The sequence below is a fragment of the Oryzias latipes genome, chromosome 1 (assembly GCF_053564925.1).
Source record: "Oryzias latipes strain Hd-rR chromosome 1, Olatipes_Hd-rR_3.1".
NCBI lineage: Eukaryota > Metazoa > Chordata > Actinopteri > Beloniformes > Adrianichthyidae > Oryzias > Oryzias latipes.
Genome location: NC_136237.1, coordinates 12,153,122 through 12,172,093, shown reverse-complemented (window position 1 = coordinate 12,172,093; position 18,972 = coordinate 12,153,122). Strand labels below are relative to the sequence as shown.

The following is an 18,972-nucleotide window of genomic DNA, read 5'->3' as shown; positions in this document are numbered from 1 at the left end:
ATTTCATTAATAACACATGCATTTTGCAAATCAATTATATGTATGTTAAAAAAATGTTTTGTTTACATTGTGTTTGTTGAACATCTAACATCTTCAGTGATTGTTAGTTATGATAAAAAAATAAATTAACCATGATCAGTGATAAGTTTACTGTCCACTGTGTGACATCAGCATGTTGGTGAGTAAATAAATTTGTAGTGGTGGTGGTGGGGGTGCGGGTGAGTTAGTAGAGGAGTGGTTGAGGAGTGGATAAATAAGCATCAGAATAGAAGTTCTTGTCTATAATAGTAGTGTCATGCCAACTAAAATTTATGGCTGTCACAAAAGAAGAAACCCAAACATTGCATAACATAGAGCCTCAAAATTATACTACTATTAAATTTTATTTTAATGGATTAGATTTATCTGCACTTTTATAGACGCTCAGAGCGCTTACAATATATCTCCATTATCCCTTGTACTATCCAAGGCACTGTAACCCTTGTGCTATCCCACGGAATTTAACATTTGGAGTTTGGTCATCTAGACCCACCAGACAGTGCACGGAACCATTTTTCTTCAGTGATTTGTGAACCTCACTGGTGTCCATGGATTACATGAAATCATTCCACTTTTATCCACCTTTGTCATGGTAGGGAGAACACGTCAATGCAAGGGTGGGGTCATCTAAGATAGCACAAGGGTTAACATTGGGAGTTGGGTCATCTAAACCCTACAAGACAGTGCGCTGAACCTTTTCCTTCAATGATTTGTGATCTTCAATGGTGTTCATGGATTACATGAAATCTTCACCTTTATCCACCTTTGTCATGGTAGGGAGAACACGTCAATGAAAGGGTGGGGTCATAGGATAGCACAAGGGATACTCATTCACTCCTCATTCATACTTGGTGATGGTAAGTTACTGATGTAGCCATAGCGGCCCTGGGGCAGACTGACAGAGGCGTGGCTGCCAGTATGCGCCTACAGCTCCTCTAACCATCACCTGGCCAATCATACGTATTCATACACCAGTGGAACCACACTGCCCAAGGACAAAGTGACAGTTGACTGGGGGGAGCAGGGATCGAACCGCCAGCCCCTCAATCATTGGCTGACCTGCTCAACTGCCTGAGCCACTGCAGCCCTTTTTTAAGGGCATAAAGAAAAAAAGTTGATTAATTAGGTATATTAAAAATGCAATGTAATCTTCACTGACCGATATAGGAAGTAAGGGAAAATCTCTGACAAGGTGTTCATTATCACATGGAGGCATGAATGGGGGACAAAGTCTATTAATTTCTGACAATGGACACCGTAATAAGGCTTTATCCCGCTTATGCCATGGTCACTTTCGAAATAAATAAACATAAAATCTAATTTTCAGGGACGTGCGGCCATGGGAGGCAGCCTCACCTGTCATCATAAGATGTATCTTACGGTGTAAAAGCAGTTTCCAAGATCGCTTTTACTGCATAAATTTTCCCAATTAACTCTGATCATTAAATGTGTAGCATCAACCAATCATTTCTTTCATTACTAAATTATAAAAAATTTTTGTAAACACATATTCAATCTCTATCAAGCAATAAGGTAAGCAAGCCAAAAACGAAATATAGCTGTAGAAAACTGCATTTAAACCTACAGTCACCGGCCACTTTACTAGGTACACCTTGGTAGCACCAGATTGGACCCCCTTTGGCATCTAGAATGGCCTTAATCCTTGGTGGAAGAGATTCAACAAGGTACTGGAAACATTCCTCAGAGAATTTGGTCCATATTGACATGATAGCATGACACAGTTGCTGCAGATTTTTTGGCTACACATCTGTAATGCCAATCTTCCGTCCCACTACAACCCAAAGGTGCTCTATTGGGTTGAGATCTGGAGACTGTGGAGGGCATTTGAGTCCAGTGAACTTATTGTCATGTTCAAGAAACCAGTCTGAGATTATTCCAGCTTTATGAAATGGCGCGTTATCCTGCTGGAAATAGCTATCAGGAGATGGGTACACTGTGGCCAGCTACAATACCCAGGCAGGCTGTGGTGTGGGAACCATGCTCAGTTGATACTAAGGGGTCTAAAGTGTGCCAAGAAAATATACCCACATCCATATACTACCACCACCAGCCTGTACTGGATCCACGCTTTCATGTTGTTCTTGTCGAATTTTGACCCCACATCCAAATGTGGCAGCAGAAATTGAGACTCATCAAACCATCCGCTCATCCGGGACCAGGTTGCAGGGGCAGCAGTCTAAGCAAAGATGCCCAGACTTCTGTCTTCCTGGCCACTTCCTCCATCTTCTCAAGGGGGACCCACAGATGTTCCCAGACCAGCCAGGAGACGTAGTCTTTCTCCACTGGGTGGACCCGGGGCCTCTGCCCAGTGAGACATGCCCAGAACATCTCCACAGGGAGGTGTCCAGGAGGTACCCAGACTAGATTCCCGAGCTTCCTTAACTAGTTCTTCTTGATGTAGAGGAGCAGCGGCTCTACTATTAGTTCTTTCCGGGTGACTGAACTTATCACCCTATCTATAACCCTTGTGCTATCCTAAGCACTTTAACATTGGAAGTGGGTCATCTAGACCAGTGTTTTTCAACCAGTGTGCCGCGGCACACTAGTGTGCCGTGGGAGATGGTCAAGTGTGCCGTGGGAAATTGTCCTCATTAACTGATCTAAAAACATTTCCCATCTCCAGGATTTCAGCTCTCTGTTCATCCAAACAGGCCCTGATAAAACACTGAGGAGTTAGGAATATAAAAGATGTAAAATACATTTTCTTTACGTTTATTTTATTTTATTAAAGACATTTTGATAAGAATGACTGTACAGTACCGCGATTCAGCTGCACTTTCGGCTGTATTTTGGAAAAGTCCCGTCCCTTTAACTGTCTCCACCAATCATTCTTGGGGAGCTTAATCACATGTCATCAGTCTGACCAATCAGACGTGGTTAAAGTCTTCACTTCCTTGTCCCGATTTAGCTCGTAAAGTCGCTCAGTTCTAACAAAAATAGCAGCTAAAGCTCGTCTTTAGCGGTGTAGCTTTGCACAGAATCCGGTATCAGACCGTGGAACAAGTGAACAAAACACTGAAGCTCCGAAAACCGATCTCCAGCCGTTTTATGCACTACATCTCCCATGATGCATTGGGTCATGAGATTGACAGCGCACAAGGAGATCTGTTGTTAAACGTCTTGAAACAACGAACACACATCAATCTGTTTTTAAATCTTCTAACTTAACTTTTATTGCATTTTTTAGAAAAAAAAACAGCTGCAGTTTCCAGCTATTTCTGTAACAATTATCTCAAAAATGCATGTGAGATTGCGGAGGGACTGTAGATCAATACAGACCATGAGTTTCTCCTTTTTTTTTTTTTTTTTGGATGCTGGTGTGCCGCGGGATTTTTTTTAAGGTTAAAGTGTGCCGTGGCTCAGAAAAGGTTGAAAAACACTGATCTAGACCACACTAGACAGAGCGCTGAACCTTTTTTCTTCAATGATTTGTGATCTTCACTGGTGTCCATGGATTACATCAAATCCTCTTCACCTTTATCCACCTTTGTCATGGTAGGGATAACACGTCAATGTAAAGGTGGGGTCATAGGATAGCACAAGGGCTAAGGTAGCGTCCAGCCACCCTACGGAGGAAGCTCATTTCGGCTGCTTGTCTTCGGAACCTCGTTCTTTCCACCATGACCCAGAGCTGATAATCATAGGTGAGTACTGGAACGAAGATCGACTGGTAAATTGACAGCTTCGATTTCTTTTCGCCATAACGGACTGGTACAGTGACCGCATAATGGTAGACGTCACACCAATCCACCTGTCGATCTCACGCTCCGATCTTCACTCACTCCTGAATATGACCCCAAGATATTTAAACTCTTCCACCTGGGGCAGGAGCATTTCACCCACCCGGAGAGGGCAGACTACCTTTCTCTGGCCAAGAACCTTGACTTCAGGGTTAGTTGTGCTGACCCTCATCCCAGTCGCTCCACACTTGCTGTAGCCCATCTGCCTGAAGGTTGGAGGTGTGCCTAAAAAGTGGCCAGTGTGTGTGCTCACAGTTTCTGTTGTTCTCAACACCAACTGGTGTTGAGGTCAGCTTAATAATATAGAAAACTTCGGCTTTTTGACCAGAGCTACTTTCTAAGTGTCTATCATCATTTTTTAATGGACATACTGCAGCCAATCAGAACTGAGTATTCAGCCAGACCATGGTAGAATTTTATTCTGCAGGAGGCAGACATCCTTTTTAAGTTAACCTCCAAGAGTCAGTGGTTATTTTGTCAAGTACATTTGATGACACTAAAACATAATCTACTGCAAGCTGACCTTATGATATTATGCTGAAGAGTCAAGATTACAACTTTCAGAAAAATGAAAAATCCTTGTAGGCGCGTAAAGGAAGGATCATCTTTAAACTCTGAGAATGAATATTTATTTGTCTTTTCTGTATTTAATTTAGCGGTAAATATTGTAATCACTTCTTGATGCAGGTACCATTGAATTCTTTTACTTCCCACTGTAAGCTTAACAAAAAAAAAGAGATTATATTACTATGGCTTTAAAGTTAAAACTAAAAATAAATATGTTCAAATAGAGTGACATGTAGTTGCCATGCTGGGTGGTAAATTCCAAATCAAATTTCTAGAGATTTTCTTACGTTTTTTAGGATCTTTTCTTTAACACTTGTATTTCTATCGGTGTCTGATTCAAAGTTTCTATGCACTCAGACCTACATGACTACAATTAAAGTAATATAGTGATTTTTTTCCCCTTCGTTTCCTTTTCTCCCCTGTTTCTTGTTGCTCTAACTGTTCCCGCCCTCTTCGCCAGTTTGCTTTGAAGGGAGGAAATGTGCAGTTTTGCAGCAGCAGCTGGGGATTAAGTGATTCGCTGCTCAGAGAGGGGGTGAAGGAGCCGTACACCTCTGCATCACTTCCTTTCTTGTTACTTTTCCTGCCGTCAGCATTGCTGTTTTGTTTCTGATTTGTGTTGTTTCTTCTACTTTTTTTCTCTCTGCTATTTTCCTCCAGAACCAACCATGACTGTGGCTAACTTTAGAGCGATGATCCTTTTAGCTTTTACAATGATGGCTGCTGGTGAGTATGTGATATAACTTTCCCTTTTTGTCTTTTGAACACAGAAGAATTGTTCTCAACCAAGAACAATTCTGGAATTCCCTGATATGGAGCAAGTAGTCCAAAATGATGTGTTGTTGTCACTCTGGGAAGAGTGGTCCCAACATCTGATTGTAGCTGTGGACAGTGGTTCACCATCACTAAAAATAGCAGTAGAGCTCACTAGTGATTTTAGCACTGCTGGCTGGTGTGTGAAATTCGCCCCATAGACTCTTTAGTAAATGGAATACATTTATTTAAAGGTTTTCTCATTTAGTTTGGTGTTCATTTACTTGCACCAAAAGCTTTTCTCTGTTTTTTTTATGTAACAACTTTAACTTTAGAGAATGAAACTTTTCAGTAAGAGCAACATTTGTTTTGTCATATAAGAAAAGGGCCTTTCAAATTGCTAATCAATTGCTTGTGAGTAAATATATGGAAATTTTTTTCACCCACAATTCAATTGATATTCAATTCTCAAATTACAATTCTATTTACAATTTGGTCATGCAATTTTCAAACGCATTTTACTTTTGACAAGTCAATATTCGATTTAGGCTTGCAATGAGAAAATACATTTTGCAATTTATAATTTAACACAAAAACAATTCAATTCAATCTTACATTTTTAAAAATATTTTTTTTTAATAAAAGCAAAATCCATTGCCATTTTTATTGTCATGGGTTTTTGGGACCAACATTTAATTGAATATGTATTTTACATTTAACTAATTAATGGTAAATTTATTATGGAATTTGGTCATGCATTTTGAAAATACATTTTGCAGTTCAATGCTGAATTTAGTCATGCATTTTTAAAAAAAACACCATATGCTAATCACAATTAAATATAAAAATGACATTACAATTCCTTGTTTTTTTTTTTTTTAATTTTATTTCAAAGCAACTTAAAATGTAATGCATTTTAATTTGTTTTTGCCTCAAAATCCAGAAGAAATTGCAAAACAGTGCCCCCCTGGTGTAATGCATTTTTTGCACAGGCTGTCACGCTTTTTATGATCCAAAATTCAAACTGAGAATGCAATCTGACAGAATCTTATTTGGGCGGGACGGCCAGCCAAAATTTGCTAAGTCCCGCCTCCACTGCCTTTTGGATTTGGATTTCGTTCAACTCTGTCATTCTCATTGACAGAGTTGTTGTCAATCTCAATGCAGAGGATGGAATAGCTTTCGCTCTAATAACTCCAAAGCATGATGTTTCCCCATCCATGTTTAAAAGTGAGGATGGTGCTCTTGGGGTCATGGGCACCATCTCCTGCAGTGTTGTTTTAGGCCAACTTCTCGTTATTGTAATGATCACGGAAACCCCACCAGGTGCAATTTTAAGCTCAATTATACAACTTTAAAGCTGCGTAGATTACAGTGAAGAACATGGCCTACACACACGCTATAACAAATGAAATATGTTGCAGTTCCCCGGAAGTTTCTTAAAATTGTTAGTAAATTAAAAATTAAAAAAATCATATTTTGCATTTAGAATGCCAGTATGTCCCTTTTTATGCTTTTCATGTTGTTGTTTCTTTCAGGACAAGCCTTTGAGAAGAATTTCTCTACGCCAACCCAGACTACCAAGATCATTTCCCAAAACAATGCTTCTCTTCAGGAGTCTACTTCTTCAGTTGAGGCTCCTGCCCCAGTCCTGGTCCTCCTTGCAGTACATTGGACTGGAATATGCGAAGCCACCATCTATGTTACTGGAAATCAGTTTTTGAACTACACCTCTTTACCTCTTAGTTCTTCCTCTGAGATAAAAATACAAAGGATTTTGCAGAAAGTGTGTCAGAAACAGACAGGCTGCAAAAACAAAATGAGCTGGAAGAATATGTCCAGTAACACAGACTGTTACAAAGTGGATGAGAAAGGACCAATCAGGACATCCAACTGCTTGGCTCTGGGGGTCAAATGTGAAGGTAGGTCTGCTTATTTGGTCTTTGGCTGTTGTTGATGTCTAATCTTACACATACCACAAGCCAAATACTCACACTTTAGCTCCAGAGTTGTTGACGGTAACAAATAAAGAACACACACTCTTTGACACACTGTGAATCTTTGACCATTCACTCAAAAAAAAAATGTCAGAATGGGGAAAGTTGGCTTTGTAGGAATATCCAACACTTTACGTTACACAGCACAAAGCTGCATTTCGGAATTACATTGTTTGCGTAAACTTTTAAACAGTTTTGGTACTCGAAAAGAACGCCAACACTACTTTTAAAGGTTGAAGCTAACATGACTGTGACTGTGAGTTTCAGGTTCATTTTTTGGGACAAAATTCGCTAAAGCAGAATGTTTTTACTCTTTTTAAATGATTTTATTATGTATCTAACCAACAAAACAACAACAGAATTCTGAATATCTGAAAACATATTTTTTTGACAGAAAGCACAAAATTTTCAAATTTCAGTCACCTATAGGTTATTTTACTCTTTATTTCCTTACATTTGTATGCTATAGGCCTGGGCGATAAATCGATCAAATGAAATAATTCGAATTTTTTTGTTACGGGCGATTTCAAAAATAACTAAATCAAGTTTTTATGTGGCGCATTTTTGGCTCCACAGAGCTTCCGTAGCGACACGCGACAATTGACACACGAAGCAGCCAGCGACAGCATGGCTACCGGTGAGAGTGGGAAGTTTGTTCCCAAGAAAGGAATAAAATCATCTGTTGTTTGGAACTGGTCTGGGTTTACTGCCACAGACGTGGAGGAAGAGACCCCCCCCCCCCCCACGCTGAAAGCCCATCGGAGTCAAAGGCTCTCACGCGCCTACGTGGCACGCGCTCAGTCCTCTTAAACACGCACGCGCCCAGACACACACACACACACACACTGATTTTACAACGCCTGTATAGTTAGTTCATTAGTTAGTTAGTTGTTAATAAAGAATACTGCGTTGTAATTATTACTTGTACTGATATATTCATTTGCGACGCGGCCACCGTAGGATTTTGTTATCGGAGGAGGCAGCCGTGGGGGGGTGTCTGACCGCGACTCCTGCTTCATCATCATCATCATCTCCGTGGAGAAGACGGGGTTTCTTTATTGAATTAAAACCTTAGAGCCCAGATATGAGCTTTATTGTTATCCTTTAGAAAATGGTGCTACTCTCAAGGTGAATGTTTGTCTCCTTTTAGTCTAGACTACAAAGTGTGACTTTAAACACAGCTAGGACTTTAAGTAAAGAAGTAACCTCTTTATTTTGGATAAGTGAAAACAATTTTAGAAAAACGAAATTAGACAAAAACAAGACAAAAGTTAAATAAAACAAGACAAAATTATTTAAACACAAGTCCAAAAAGGGAGTAAGAAGAAAAATCTTATACTTAACTTTGATTCCAAGAGTGTGTTCATTTATTTATTATTCATCCCAGAAATGGGGGTTACATTTGTCTTGGGTTTGATTAAATAAAAGCATTTGCTTTAAGTTGTCTGCCGTTTGTACTTATTGCTTTCCTTAAGTAGGGTGGGGGTGGGGGGAATCGGGAAAAAATCGGAAATCGAATTAAAAAAAATAAAATCGGAGATTTTATTTTTTAGGCCATATCGCCCAGCCCTGGTATGCTACTACGTTTGTTGTTTGTTGTTTTTATTCATATAAATCCTATAAATCTTAAAATATAAATTCAAATATTTCATTGAGATCACTTGAATCTAACCAGTCTTGATCCTTGGATTTAAGTTGTATTTCTTTTATTATTTCTAAAGTAAAGGGGTTTCTCTTATGTGCTTTCTCACTGAAACGTTCTCACTCTGCATAAAGCTTTTTGAAGCGACTTCAAGAATATCTTGGGATTGTTTTGAATGCAACTACAAGGGGGCACAACCCTGTGCTATTGAGTATCATTCCTAATTCCTGGTAAAAGCAGGGGTTTGGGTCAAGAAGGGCTTCTAATATAAAACCAAAGTCAAATACAAACCCTTTCAAAATCTAGCGCCCTCAGACTGTGTACTAGTCGCGAGAAAGAAGGCTGAGTACTAGTGAGTGTGGAAGCCACTACCAAGGACGAAACATCCAAGATCCACAAATACATCAACCACACAGCCCAAAGTGACAGTGTGGTCAGGGAATGCCTCAGGCAAGGTTTAACACCTGCATGTAAAATAATTATAATTGTAATTAAAGGCTTAGTCACATGCATGGGGGGGTTGACCCATATGACTGCTGTTGGGTTGTCTGGGCCTGTGGTGGGTTGTAGGGAGGATTGGCCGCATCTTCAAGGGAGCACAAGTGTGTCCTGAAGTTTCCTTGATGCTCGTACAGTTAAGTGAACACAGTAGTTAAAAAAGACCACTTTGTTACCGGGAAGGTCTCCAGTTGATGGCCAACTTTAAGAAACGTTATGTTTGTGTATGCTTTTAGTTGTGGTGCTACCAGATGAGCGTTCAGAGCTGCAAGTCTACAAGGTTGTAACAGCTCTACTAAGCTGTGGACTGCTTGTCATGCTGCTAGTACACTTCACCAAACCCACAGTGGAGGCACTCCAGAGAAGACGTAAGTATCATGATGCAGGGACATGCTCGAAAAACATGAAAAAGTGGTTCAAATAGAATCATTTCATATTATGTCTAATAAATAGTGTGTGCAAAACAATAGTTTCTTCATAATTTGAACTAATTGCTACAACTTAGTTCAATAAGAACCACTTTATAAACATGACGACACGTTATAAACATGCAGAGTTGGCTAATAGGAAGGCTTTTAGCCAACTGTGCAATGTTTGTGTCTTTAAAATAAAACTTTAACAAAATTGGTTAAATAGATGTTTCACCTGTTTTAGCTTCGTATCATTGACTATCCATTATAAACTGATATAGATTTTATAGTAATTTACTAACATAAATAATTTAATCTTAACTATTTGGACTGAATTGAACTACAAATATCAGAAATGAATTACACAACATTACATTTATTAAAGCTTAAATTGATTTTTATTGCCTTTTGTATGGCATCTGGCACTTTATAAGTCAACTTATAATTACATTAAATAAAACGAATCCAAAGCTGAACCTTTCCTTTTCTAAAACATTTAAAGAATCTGAACATTCAGCAATAATAATTACTGGATAAACAGCTATCCTTCAGAGCTGATTTTTGAATATCTATAAAGAAATGAAAGTTTCGTAAAACACTTCATTTTTTACAACATCATCTGATAAATGTAATACAACTTCTTAAACCAATTCTTTATGCTTATTTGCAAATAAATGTGCGACTGTTTTGCTCTATATATTTCTTTATTATACTCTCATTATAGTCTGTTTAAAACAAATGGCTCTGTGGAACTTGGATCCAACAAAATCAGAAGATCCTGATAAAATGGAGCTATTGTTAAAGCATGTATCAGATGGTATTGCTCTTCCTTAACTTCATATATAATATTTTATTGATACAATGGACCTCTTTGCTTTGAAGTATCAGAAAGGAGGGAGCATCGCTGGATTGGACCAACACAAAGTCACAGTGGTGAGCATTTTACTTCTGTAATGACCGACCTTCTGCGTTCCAGAGCAAAAGTATTTCTTAAAAAGGGATCTGTCCGATTAAAGACCACCCAAACTACCAAGAGCACGTTGCTAAAACACAATTTTAAAAAAAGACAAGTTCTTGGTGAATTAGATAATAATCTGGTTAGTTTCATCTTTTATTTTTAAAAACTTGCACACTACTAGAAGCAACCACAAGGTCAGGGTCCTCAATATGTGCAACATGTTGGTCCTTTAGCTCTACAAAAAGGTGATTCAGTTGTGGTCCTAATGTGAAAGCTGAAATACAGGACCTCGTCAAGATTCACAACTTGGTCTTTGACATTCTTTTCTTACGAAGTAAGCTTTCAGTTACCCTCACTGTTTCCTTGAATGATGAATCATAGCCTGTGTTCTAGGGGTGGACGTATCAATTTGAGTATCAATAGTATCGATACCAAGGAGAAGTATCAATACTGGCGTGCTGAGATAGATACTTTCAAAACTTTTGTCCTAGTTTTTTATTTAATATTTACAATGAAGACCTTGAGTTTACTTACAGAGTTCGTCCAAGTGCAGCATCTAACCGTCTGCAGTGTTGCCAAATTGGGCAAAAATCCGGCCAATTTGAGTATTTAGCTGCCCAATTGGTGCGGGAAAATGCCCAATCTGGCAACATTGTCTGACTGTGGGGTCCCAAATTGTTCATAATTAAAAAAATAAATATGACCTTGTGCAGTCACACAATCAACCAATATATCTCTCATAACTATATAAAAATATCATTAACATTGTGAAAAACTTACTTAAAATGAGCCATTATATTATTAAATATATTTAATTTTGCTTTAAAACCTGTTCATTATTTTAAAACATGATTTTTAAATTTGTCATTTTTAATCTTGCTTACTATTATTATGATTCAATGGCTTTTTTTAGGAACTCGGATTTCAAAATTAATATTTTTTTATTTCACATTGCTGTTTTTCAGAATGACTTATTTATTTCATAATGATCTTTTACAGCAGAATGAGTCTGTCTGTCAATCAAACCAAACAAGGCGGAAACACTATTGTGATTGGCTACTCCTTTACTCAGACATAAGCAGCAGCGCCTTAACTACATCGATCGAAGTTGCTTCAGCAAATGTGCACACCTCTCAACACTAGGTGGGAGTATGCACCTCAACACATCAACAGTGTTGCCAGATTGGGTTGTTTTCCACCCAATTGGGCGCTTTTGGTTCTAAATTTGCGGGTAAAATGGCTTTGGGCGGGTAGGCATAATTTGGGCGGTTTAAGGGTTGGTTCGACGGGATGTTTTTCTCATGAAAATATATTAGCAGACTAAGTCAGGCTGTGTGACTGTTAGAGTTCCGATAATCTTCTATGTACTGGAGCTCCATGAACGCACCAGGCAGAGATGCTTAATGGCCCTGGCTCTGTCCAAAATCGCGTTCTTTGAAGCTTGACACTGCGGCACTTTCTGGCTCCTCTTTCTCTGTGTGGGGTGGGTGGTGCTGGGCCTGGGGTGTCGGCGCCTCCGGGGATGGGACCCCTGAGCTGGGGGGACCTGGCCCCTATGCTGGGGGTGGGGTGGGGGACAGCTGTTTGACCACCGGGTGACAGTCTACCAGCTGTCCCCAATTTACCCCCTTCCTCATATAATCTCATATTAGGGTGAGGGGGTGGGGGGTTTAGCCTGCGATGCGCCTGGGGGGGGGAGCTACTTGGCAGTGGTCCCCCTCCCGTGGTTACCGTATGGAATGGGCCCCCCCTCTCTCGGTTTTATTTGTACCTTAGACATGTAGGGCCCTTGGTAGGGGGGGTGCTTGGACATCACTGCCAGCAAGCAGCAGATGTCCTCCTAGCACCCTACCCGCCAATTTTAACCGCACCTTAGACATTTAGGGCCCCTTGGTGGGGAGGGTCAGGGGACATCACTGTGAGTAATACGGAGATGTCCCCTCAGTGCCCTACCCGCCAATTTTAACTGCACCCCCTTAGTACACACACCCTTTACTCCTCAGAATATACATTCAAACTTAAACATACACACATATGAACACACACCCTCACAAACACACGCACACATATTTTGCAAGGAAGGTGGGACCTAAGACAATCTGTCCCCTACCCCATCCCTGGTGGGGGGTACTGGCCCCTTGGCAACGGCGGCGGTGTCCCCGAGGTGCCGGCTTCCTGGGCCCGGCGGTGCTCTCTCCGCGCGGGGAGAGGGTTCACATTACACCTGAGCCGGGGGTGTCCGTGTCCCTGGGGGGTGGGTTCTGGTCCTTGCCCCTGAGCGCTGGGCCCCGCCAAATTTCCAACTGTGGCCGAGCCTGGTCGGGGTTAGTTTACAACACCCCTCTCGTGGGCCCCCCTTTTCCCCGGGGTGCTCCCCTCCTGGGCGGGGGCGGCTGGCCCCTGCCTTGCTCCTTCCTGGACCAACCATGGGCTGGGTGGGTGGCTGCCTGGTGTGCGGAGCGGGTCTCCCTTGGGGGGTCCTGACTCGTACCTGGGGTTGGGGCAGGGGGATGCCCAGAACTCCTGAGTGGTGATGGGGTGCTCGTCTGGGGCTGTGGGCACTCTTCTCGGGTGGGGCCCTGCGTTGGGCCCTCCTGGCGCGGCGGGGAGGCTGCTCTCCTGGTTGGGCTGGGGCGGCGCTCTCTTTCCCCCCATGCCTCCCTGCTCTCTGGCTCTGGGGGCCTCACAGCGGTCCTGCTGGCCCTGGCCTGGGTGGCGGATGTGGTCGCCCGGGGGGCGATTGTTCTCTACCTGCTGCCGTGTGGCGTTGGGGGGTTCTGGCTGCCGCTGCTGCTGTGGCAGGGGTCTTGGTGTGGGGATGGCTGGGCACTCTCCCTCCTTCTTTTCACATTCCAATTTCCACAATCCATTTTAGAAGGACATAAACACTCACCTGAGCACAGGTGTTTGCTCACCTTTACACTTATAATTTGCATGATTGAATGAATGAAATATTTCATAGTAGTTGGTTTGAAGGCATAAGTACGCATGTGTGAACACTATCTGTTTTGTGTACATGTTGACATGTGGACATTTTTGCAGCTAGCAGGTGTGTTGATACACATTTGAGTTTCTGTGTGGACAGGCCCCGCCCTTTGAGATTTGTACTACATTTGAACCTTACCGTAATGATAAACATCCAGTAAACTTGTTGCTTTATGCTGCTTCATGGTCTTATCCCCCCCCCCCCCTCCTATTATCACCCTCCTATCCCCCCCTCTCTCTAACATCCCTCTCTCTTCTTCCCTCCTTTCCTTTTCCGTCCAGTCCAACACCAAAGATTTTCAAATATGATTGAAATAAAGTTTGGCCTCAACTACAAAAGGGGTTTATTCAGACATACCTCTGGTTTGTCTGAAGATTAATAACCCCTGTTGTTGTTAAAGTAAAATATGTCCAACAGAAGAGCCCCTCATTTCTCATCTGTCTGCCCAGCTGTTGGACAGGACAAGTTTCAAAAAGAAAAAAAAAAAAAAGCTTGACACTGCAGCCTTGGTGGGAGAAGCTACCAGCTTATGTATTTAGGCTGTTCGCTACATGGAGCGGTGTCCATGTTTATCTCACTTACAATACATAGAAGACACTGAGAATGTTGAGAGATCAGGTTTTTTTAATTTCAAGAGTTCTACATGGTAATTATCTTTTATTAACCATCTTTTATTTTGAAAAATGAACGGACCTGGGGGGTATTCCAGGAAGCATGTTTAAACTAGCCTGACTTTAATCCTGAACTCTGGCTGAAATCCGCCTGAATTTGCTTACTCTGGGTATGTCGGTTCCAAAAGACCGGGTATGAGTTGGCGTAATTACGCTCGACTTGGTAACCCTGGGTTAATGCACGTGCATGTCAAGTACATAAAGACACTCTCAATAGATCACCGATTTCCGGAGTCACCATGGAAACGCGTGGAGAAAAAAAGAAAGCACTATACTTCAGTGAAACGGAGTCGGAGATTAATGACGGCGTATGAAGATTATACGTCCATCAAAAAAGTAAAACGGCTGCATCCGCAAAAGAAAGAGTTTCTGCTTGTAGTAGAAGAACAGACAAAGTAAACGCACGAGTTTCTGATCTTATTTGTGACGCATATATATATATATATATATATATATATATATATATATATATATATATATATATATATATATATATATATAACTTATCCAATTTTGCCAACTTAAATGAATTACATCTATTGGTAAGAAATTTAGTTAAATTTATTCAACCTAATTTCTTACGTCTATAAAACTCAAAAGTTGTTAATACAACTCAAATTTACATATTTATTTAACTAAATGTCATATTACTCCAATTTAATTAATCTTTTTTCCATCATAATGAATTATAATTCTTGAACTTTCATATGTTTGAGCCGGCAGATATACTCATTTTTATAACAATAAAAATAACAAAACGGTATGCTATTGATACATACATTTAGGAATTTACCAACATAATTGATACAGTTCTAAACCGTAGGGGTGCTATATAAACTCATCATCCTCTCCCTCCCTCTCCCTCATGGTGCAGAGACTTGAGCAAAGTAGGACAAAATAACTCGGCAAAACACGGTACAACACAGTAAAACAGCTAAACAACTAAACACATTTGGTCAAAAACCCACACTTAAACCCAAATCCGTCCAGACATACGTCATCTTTCTAACTGGCACACCAAAGAGCGGGTCTATTTCAAGATATCAGCCAATGTGCGTTTAGATCCCACCCACTTTCACTGATTGACAGACAGACTCATTCTGAAGCGACAGTGTTGCTTCTTTCACTAGTGACTTTGATAGTTTATTACCGCTTTTATTTAAAAAAAAAAACAAGTTCTATAATCAAACATTTTAAGGAAAAAGTATCAGTATGGATATCAGCCCTGTAACTAATTGGTATCTGATCGATACCCAAATACCCAGTATTGCCCACCCCTACTGTGTTCTAAAAATCCTCATCAGGTCATGTTCCTCAAGTTCACTTTAATTCTTACTGACATAATTCTTACGTTTGCTTCCAATCTGTTTATGGCTTTCAGTGTCTTACCATCGAGGGAAAACAACAGTAAAAAACACAGATGAAGAGAACAGATTGTCCTTCCAAGGTAACACGCCTTTTAGTTCGAAGAAACAGTATCAATGGAACAAGTTAATGTCCTTAAATGTGTCGATACATTTGTCTTGAAGTTAAAACATGGGATCTGGACCAAAAGTCTTCTTTCTGTAAAACCTTTTAGTATGGAGCCCGTGTCCTGACATGGAAAAAATAAAATATGTTTCATTCCCACAAATTAATATTTTGTTCCCACAAATTAATATCTTGTTCTCACAAATTCATATTTTGTTCTCACAAATTAATATCTTGTTCCCACAAGTTAGTATTTTGTTTCCCTCGAAATAATTAATTTGTGCGAACGAAATAATTATTCACGTCATAAGTCCTTCATAAACACAGATATGCTTTCCGTCCTGCCGCAAAAGCCGCTTTCAGCGGTAACCTCCGTGTCTCTGTGACCCAGAAAAAGGAAAAACAAGAATGATCAATTTATTATTGTCTCAATGAATATCAGATGAATATCTGAATATCGTTTGCACAAATTAATTATTTCGTTCGCACGAATTAATTATGTCCAGGGAACGGAATATTAATTTGTAGGAACAAGATATTGATTTGTGGGAACCCGATAATTTAATTTGTTCCATGTCAGGACACGGGCTCCGTATTTTAGCGCTCCTCCAAGACATGGTATACGGAGTCTTTAAGAGCCTTGGAAATGACATTTAAAAACGTTTTCCCCCCTCAAATTAATAATTTGTGGCCAAAATTGAGTGTTTTGTGCACACAGATTAGCATTATGAGGCCACAATTTAGTGTTTTTTGGGCACAAATTAGCATTTTGTGAGCAAGCACAAATGATTTATTTGAGGGAACTGTTCATTTATTTTTTGAATGTCATGCCTAGGGCTCAATAACACACTACAAAGAATAAAAAGAAAGACAAAACTAATACAATTACAGCCATAACAACAATATGTAATAAAGAAGTAGTTTTGTGTGTCTTCTGAGATCCTGCAGTCAATGTCCGGTTAAGGAATTTGCCTGTTCACCTTAGTTCCAAAGGTCGTGGTTGTACAGAAAGGGCAAGAACGTTCTGCAGAGTCACACAAGGTCTTTTTCTATTTGTAAAATGCCATGAAAGCTTGAGCAACTTGCTGGAATTTTGTGGCTTTTTGACTGAGTAAAACATTTATTAAAACACATGAGCTGATTGTTTTGAAATGTTTGTAGCAAAAATGTGTAACCTGTGGCTCTTTCCATCTCATCAAACTAGCTCTGGAGCGTCTGACTGTCAGCAACAGTGGTGAGCGGACCAGCACCTACAACTTTTAACACCTAAATCTGAAACATCATCATGTATATTAGCAAGAGATTTTTGTCTGATTGCTGTCTGGTATTTTTCAATTAATCAAAAATTAATCACAGATTAAGGTGATTCTTAAAAATGTCTATGCAGAACTGTTTTCTGATCCAATGGAGTATTGTTGAGAGATTTTGTTTTAAGCACTGAAGTTGTATATTTGGTGTATCATTGTTAAATGAGATGTAATGTTTTTTCTTTATCTATAAGCCACAGGTTTGGATGTCAGGGATGTACGATATGTCATCGTATCAATGTTTTGTAGTGTATGTTGAATTGTTAGCCATTTACAAAAGATAAACATAGCTAAAGATTTTTTTCCCTTTGTTTTGAGCTCATTGCCTGTTAAGTTTCATTACATTTATTAGAAATAAAGCATATCTTTCTGCAAGAACCCAAAGATAAAGCCAAAGTCGTGGCAGATGCTCAGAGAAAGGCTGATCTACATACTGAGCTAATTCACTTTTTGTGAGGGGTGTACCAGATGGCAGCAAAATAGCATCAAGAAATTTGAAGAAACAGCAGCAAAGGGAACGGCCTTTACCATCTGTCTATTCCTCGTGACTCGTAAAGAAGAAAACTGAAACATTTACAAACTAGAAAAACTTTCACTACCTACAACAATGCAAGAAAGAATCCTGTAAGCTGAATGTGCTAGTTAAAACTGCTAAAATTAATTGCTAAAAATGCTAAAGCTCTTTGCCTAAACTGCTGAAGGATTTCACTGATATGGTAAAGAGAAATGCATCCAATAAGGTTGCGATTTTGTTCAAATCTACACACAGACTAAGATTTACACAAACTGTTTGACTCCCCGGTTGAGTGGGTAGCCGACATCTTCGCAGACCCCTTGCACCTGTTTTGCGTTGGCTGGTCCATGCCCAGGGCGGCAAGACGTGGTCAGAGCACGCTGGTAACAGCTTACCCTGGTCAACAGTCGCACTGGGAGCTGGGGGCCCTATTCCTCCCCCAAACGGCAAAGATGGTGCAGTGAGCACTTCAGTCCGTGCCCCCGGTGCGGCGAGAACCGGGCGGCGCTCGCTGTGAAGCACGCGGTGGCCAGGGGTTATCGAGCCGATTGCGACGCACCGCTGCAGGGGATCTGTCTCGTTCGCCACTACCGAGGGAATCCTGGTTAGTTTCTTTTCCTCCGCTTAGTAATATGCTTCCCATCAACGGGCAATCCTCCAAAAAACAAAAAAAGATTGCTGGTCTTGTCAGAAGATGGAAGGAAACAGTGCAAAGTCCAATATTACCATTGACTTCAAATAGACTACAAGATCAGCCTAAATGTTCTGAGAGTAAACTCACTGAGATCTTCCTAAAAGTTTTTCCATACATTCTCCCTCATTAGCTGACAGAAATCACTTCCTGGTTTTTCCAGCTCTGTCTGCATTTGTAGTGCAGCAGCTTTGCTTACACCACAAGCTAGCGCAGCGACTCTTTTCAGTGTTCATGCCCACAGAGAAAATGTGTATGAACAGTTGCACTCTACAGACTAAAAGACATTGATATTTTCTCCGGGCCACCAACGTGCCCCATATAGATTTGCCCATTTTTCACCTGGAGACATCCCGTATCCATCCATAGGGGCAGTTGTGAACAAGGCACACGGCACAAGGAAGTTGCAGCCATCCCTCCAGGAAAACTCCTTTTAGCCACTTTTGTCAAGATTCTTCTCAGTTATGAGACACAGGTCACTATAGATGAGGTAGGAAAATAGGTCGATCCATTCATTTTCAGAACTAGCTGAATCTCTTTAAAGCCCATACAGCTACTGTTGGGCGAATGTGGGATACTCCTTTAACTCTTCTGCTATGGAGAGAGCAGAGCCCCTATTTCTGAAGGGAGCCCTGGCCTCCCACTTGGAGCTACTAATTCTCATTCTAGCTGCTTCACACGTGACTCCAAACCACCCCAAAGCACATT

At 40.6% G+C, this 18,972-nt stretch overlaps 1 protein-coding gene across 1 annotated transcript; it reads left to right on the top strand.

Moving 5' to 3' along the window:
• The first annotated feature begins 4,856 nt into the window (after positions 1 to 4,856).
• Positions 4,857 to 17,356, top strand: cd5 (CD5 molecule). The gene is made up of 6 exons (XM_011478755.4): positions 4,857 to 5,093; positions 6,659 to 7,042; positions 9,494 to 9,625; positions 10,550 to 10,600; positions 15,664 to 15,729; positions 16,957 to 17,356. Exons 1-6 carry the CDS (start codon positions 5,036 to 5,038, stop codon positions 17,013 to 17,015), a joined length of 750 nt encoding a protein of 249 aa, XP_011477057.1. The 5' UTR covers positions 4,857 to 5,035; the 3' UTR covers positions 17,016 to 17,356.
• Positions 17,357 to 18,972: the final 1,616 nt, after the last annotated feature.